Source organism: Leishmania braziliensis, chromosome 2 (assembly GCF_000002845.2).
Source record: "Leishmania braziliensis MHOM/BR/75/M2904 complete genome, chromosome 2".
NCBI lineage: Eukaryota > Euglenozoa > Kinetoplastea > Trypanosomatida > Trypanosomatidae > Leishmania > Leishmania braziliensis.
In genome coordinates this window covers 400-5,359 of record NC_009295.2, presented here as the reverse complement: position 1 = coordinate 5,359, position 4,960 = coordinate 400, and the positions used below count along the sequence as shown (strand labels likewise).

The following is a 4,960-nucleotide window of genomic DNA, read 5'->3' as shown; positions in this document are numbered from 1 at the left end:
GATGACACGAAGGATTGCCTGTATCGAGTGTGGCGGCTGTACTACGGTGACATCATATATGGCAACGGGGTGGGCTACATTCTGGACCGACGCCTCGTACAAGCTGCGCTGAACCCATTTGATAGCAGCAATGCTCTTCTGCTCAAGCTGTTGACCGAGCCGTACAATTCCAGCCTGTACAACGAATACCTCAGCTTGATCATGCAGTATGAAGATGTGCTTGTGGGGAAACAGGTGAAAGACCACCTCGGGGGTGTGAGGCAGTTGTGCCCGGGGCGGCGCGTGTGCTACATGGCGGACAGGAGGTCCCGGGCACACCAGATTCTGCGACCAGTAGCTTCCAGACTCACATGGAACTCGGTGATGACGCACTTTGGCATGCCAGCGATACCCTACTATGTCCACTACTTCCACAAGAACGAGCTCAAGGTGGCAGAGGAGGCGAAGCGCCTGATTGAGCGGGGGTTAGATGTGAATGCAATTGAGGCGAATGCTACAAAGAATATGGAAGAGTGGGTGGCGTCCCAGGTACCGAAGACACTGGTGGGCCTGGGAAGCGTACTCGATCTGAGCTGGGTACGCGGCAAGCCACGCACCACGTACGTTGTGGCCGAGGAGGACGACGTCGCGGTGTATGATGTTCGGTACAAACACGCCAAAGCGCACATTGCCAAGTGTATCTGGGTGTCGGGCTAGTCGTAGCCATTTCTTCTTTACTAATGCATCAGCTCGACCTGTGCTTCTTGCGCCCTTTCTTCTCATCTTGAAGTCGTGCCGAGGTGATGCGACGATTTGAAGGGGACGCGAGCGTGAGTGCGGCGAGGTGATATTATCTTATTGACTTTTACTGAGACGTTCTTTAACAGCACCAAAGTGGGTTGGCTGTAATTCTATTGCTGTTACCCCTATCTTTATTCTTTTCTTCATTTTGTGCGCAGAAGCTCGACTGGCGACTTGAAGTCTTGTTGTTCGTTAGCAAGAGGCTCACGATTGCTGGGCTCATGCTGTACTACGAGCAGTACCTTCTCTCTTTTTTATTTTCCTTCCCCTCTTTCCTTTCTGATGCCGCAAGGCTCGTTATTTCTTGTACTATTTCTGTGCTCGTTGCCTTCCCCACACGCGTACTCATCTCTACCTCCAGGCGATCCTCCACCCATGTGCGCTCACTTCCACTGAGTGACAAGAAACCAGTTGTAAGACGTAGACCTTCCGATTGGGCGGGTCGCCTGGAGAGAGTGTGTGGGCTCTTTTATGGTGCGCTTGCTTCATGTGAAACCAATGCTCGGTGTATCGGTCTTTTCTCGCTTCTGCGGCTTCTCTTGTTTCTCATCATGAGGCCCTTCATGAGTAGAGCAAGCCCAAAGGGAGTTTTCCGCTTGCGCCATGCGTGCGAGCGCATTTCTTATTTTTTTTTTTTTTGCTTACCCATCGTAGAGCCTTACTTTTTCTTTGTCCCCATTGGCTCTCCCCTTTTCCTTTTCACTGCACTTCTGCAGTATTCGATTTTTTCCTTCTCGCCCACTTGAACGCATGTAGACGTATTTTTCGATTGGGTTCTTTTCTTTGGTAGTTGTGTGCGCTCACCGTAGTAGTAACCATATGTGTCCTTACCGATGAGTTTACTGGGCAGTGAGGCCTTGTGAGGGGAGAATGGGAGCCACAATGCGAAGAGGCACTCCTGAACACCCAAGCGGACGGCGAGCATGACCTTTCTGTGGCTTTCTCCGGTGCGGTGTTGCAGAGCTGTGTGTGACGTGCGTAAGGATGAGTTAGGCTTCAAGGGTAGCCCGCGAGCCTGCACAAAAGCTCATGTAGTGCTGTTCCACCTGTGATGCGTCCGAGCAACTGCCGTGGTTCAGCTGACGGATTCGCCGTCAATACCACGTCGCCCTCCCCCCTTCCTCGTCCCTCTACTCTCCTCACATCGTTTCGGCTGCCATTACGTGCGTCCATTTTACGACACAGCATAGCGAAAGAGTGGCCAAACGTCCAGAGACCCACCCTGAAGCGTCCTGAAAAACACTACCTCCTGCCAAGGACTGTTCACCGAAGGCTCCAGCTCCCGCCCTTGGAACTGCTCTTGCCCGCCTTACCCTTCCTTCGCACTGCGGAGGCACACGTGAGTGGGGTCTGTGCGTGTGACGAATCATGTAAACCTCTCGGGGGGTAATGTCGTACAACGAAGCTTCGTGAAGACCACGTCGTGGCGTAGGTGATGGCGGCAGCGGGTCGGCGGCAGAGCGCGAATGTGTGTGTGTGTGTGGGGGCTCCCACACGAATGGCTGACGGTAAAGTTTGCGCTTCGCTCATTTGCACCTTCCGTCTCTTGACAAGCTCGACGCTATCTCAGTCGTGAAGGGTAGTCGATCTGTGGGGCTGTAGCACTGAGGTGCTGGGGAAAACGCTGCCCACCAAGTGTTCTGCACGAAAAGTGCTGTGTGGTGTGCAGTCCATGTGATGCAGCGAAGAGCCATTTGCGCTCTCTCATAAAGGACGTGTGAGGCTTGTAGTAGCGGAAAGGGGAGTCGCTTCCGGAGAAGACACTCACTGCAGCAGGTGGCGCAGACTGTGCCAACAGCGGCCGATAAAGCAGTCTTCGGGGCACCTGCAGCGCAAGGGGCACAAAGTGACACTGACAAGGAGCGGAAGGCCTGGGCACATCCTTCGGATGGGCGATGCACACCCGACTTCCCAAGTGAAAACCCATGGCTAGGGAAATCGAGAGAGCTTGGGAGTAATGGATGCGATATTCTGCAATGGCCGCGTGTAGGGCGACAGCCTGCCAGAGGAGCCTCTCGTGCAAGCGCCCAGCGTCACATGCTGTCCCTAGTCGAGCCGGCAGCCGCAGATCGGGCTCTCCTTGCCGAGGGCGCTGAGAAAGCAACGTTGCCCATTGGCCGCGGTCGCGCTGAGCATCCCCTCCTCGCCGCCGCCTTTCTACCACGACGGGGAAGTGGCGCAGGGATAGTGCGGCGAGCAAGCCGATATGGAGCGAGCGAACCATCTCCGGCTGCACTACTACCCACTGTTTCCCAACCTGAGCACTTGGCTTGCTCTGTTTCGAGCTCTCCGATGCCGCGATGGCGAGTCCGATGGGCACCGCAGCCGTCCCAATGAGCAGCAAGTGGGCCCAATCGAGGCTCCTATGCACCCCAAGCGAATGGGCCACACTCACGGCCGGCGTGCGCATCTGCCCACGGAATGAATGTGCCGGGATGCGTCATGGCTGACGTGGCTGTCCCTGACCGAAACATACGCGCTGCATTTGAAATGGTCTGTGGAGGCAGCTGCAAGGCGTGGCTGCGAGAACTCTGGGCTGAAGGCTGCGACTGGCTCTGCTGCGCGCGGTGGATCCGTGGGGATGTGCGCGCGCGCTGCTCCCTCTCTCCTCTCGCGCTTTGAAAGGGTGGCGGTGGCGGGCGCGGTGTCGAAAGAGGTGAGATGACATGGCGCAGAATCGCCTGCGTGCGGGTCAACATGTCTGCAAACGTTGTAGTGCCGTGTGCCGTGTGGCTCTGTGGGCTCCTTTTCTTACTGCTCGGATGCCTCCTGGCGTGCCTCGTGGAAGGAGGGCCGTGTGCGGTGGGCCTGCGCTATCCACAACGAGGAAAGTGATGCCACTGGCAACGTGGTTCTCCTCTGATTCTTCTGTCCATCCCTTTGCTGTATGGGCTGGCCACCTCTCTTTCTGGGAGGGGCGGGGCTGAGGAACGCCACTGCTCATCCCCAAAAGACACTCCAAAGAAGATGATGTGTGCTGCGCAGCGAACTCAGTCAACCTGTTGCGGCGTATGTCTCTGCGAAGGCGCGTTGGTGAGTCGGTGTGCCTTTTTATTGGGGGGAGGGTTGTGTGCGTGGCGAGTTCCAAGAATCCGATGCGGCAGAGGCGACCCTGTTTGCAGAGTCGTCCGCTTTCGGCTCCCTATTCCACTGCACCGGCCCGACTCCTTCTCTCTCCAGGACCTTTTTTTCTGCTCGTGCCTGCGTGTCACGTTGCGGTGCGCTACCAGCAAAGGCTCAACCGCGAGAACTTACGTCTGCCCGTCCCGTGCCCACCGCTCATCCACGCTCCACTTTCTTTCCGCTGCTCCTCATGCGCCTTGGACCGCACCTGTGCCGGATTCGCTGCTTTCTCCCGTGTCGCTACTTGCGTGCTGTGCGGTTCCTGCGCAGTGTGGCAGTCGTTACTGTGCGCAGCACGGGCGCCGCGCTGAAGGGGGATATGGAGGCAACACACCCGGCGTGCCACCATGATGCCAACGACGGGGTGCTCCATGAGCGGTATGCGCGGGAACGGACGGGCTCCAACGGTGATGGCGTGACGCAAGGAGCCCTCTTGGGATGACCATGCCTGCACCTCGCCAGAGAAGCGGTATCTGCGACGACCGACGTGTACACAGAGTTCGCTCCGCGCTGTTGAGCCGCGATCTCGTTCAGCCAAAACCTCTGCGTGAGTAGACCTCAGACTCTGGCGGACCGCTGCAGGCTTTGCGCGGAGCCCATTCCTCTCTTGGCCATTCGCATCCCTGTGTGCTGCGTGAGGTGACGAAGGAGGTGCGCTCTCCCCTTGCCGCTACTCCGCACTACTGCTCCGTGTGCCGTGCATACTGCTTCCGTAGAGCTCTTGACGACGTAGTGCACCGTCCACCGGATAGTCGTAAGAAACACTGGCGATGCACATGAACCGTTGGCGATACACCCTGACAGCGGTGGCTCCTTCTCGACTCCCTCGCCCCCTATAACGTGCGCCTATTCCAAACGGTGTGTCTGCAGAGCTTTCCCGCTTCTCCCTGCACCAAAGGAGGCTTCCCTCTCCTGCGATTCGCCGCGTAACAGTCTTCATGGCCACCATTGCAATCACCGCGACACCCTCTCCCACTGTACCGGGGAAATCCTCCCAAGGGCGAGTGCCAGGGTACACGGGTTAGGGTTAGGGTTAGGGTTAGGGTTAGGGTTAGGG

General features: G+C 57.2%; 1 protein-coding gene across 1 annotated transcript; it reads left to right on the top strand.

Annotated features, from left to right (window-relative positions):
- Positions 1 to 201: 201 nt before the first annotated feature.
- Positions 202 to 696, top strand: LBRM_02_0010 (phosphoglycan beta 1,3 galactosyltransferase 3; the record flags this gene model as incomplete). The annotated part of the gene is made up of 1 exon (XM_001561468.1): positions 202 to 696. The coding sequence occupies one exon, from the start codon at positions 202 to 204 to the stop codon at positions 694 to 696; it is 495 nt and encodes a 164-aa protein (XP_001561518.1).
- Positions 697 to 4,960: the final 4,264 nt, after the last annotated feature.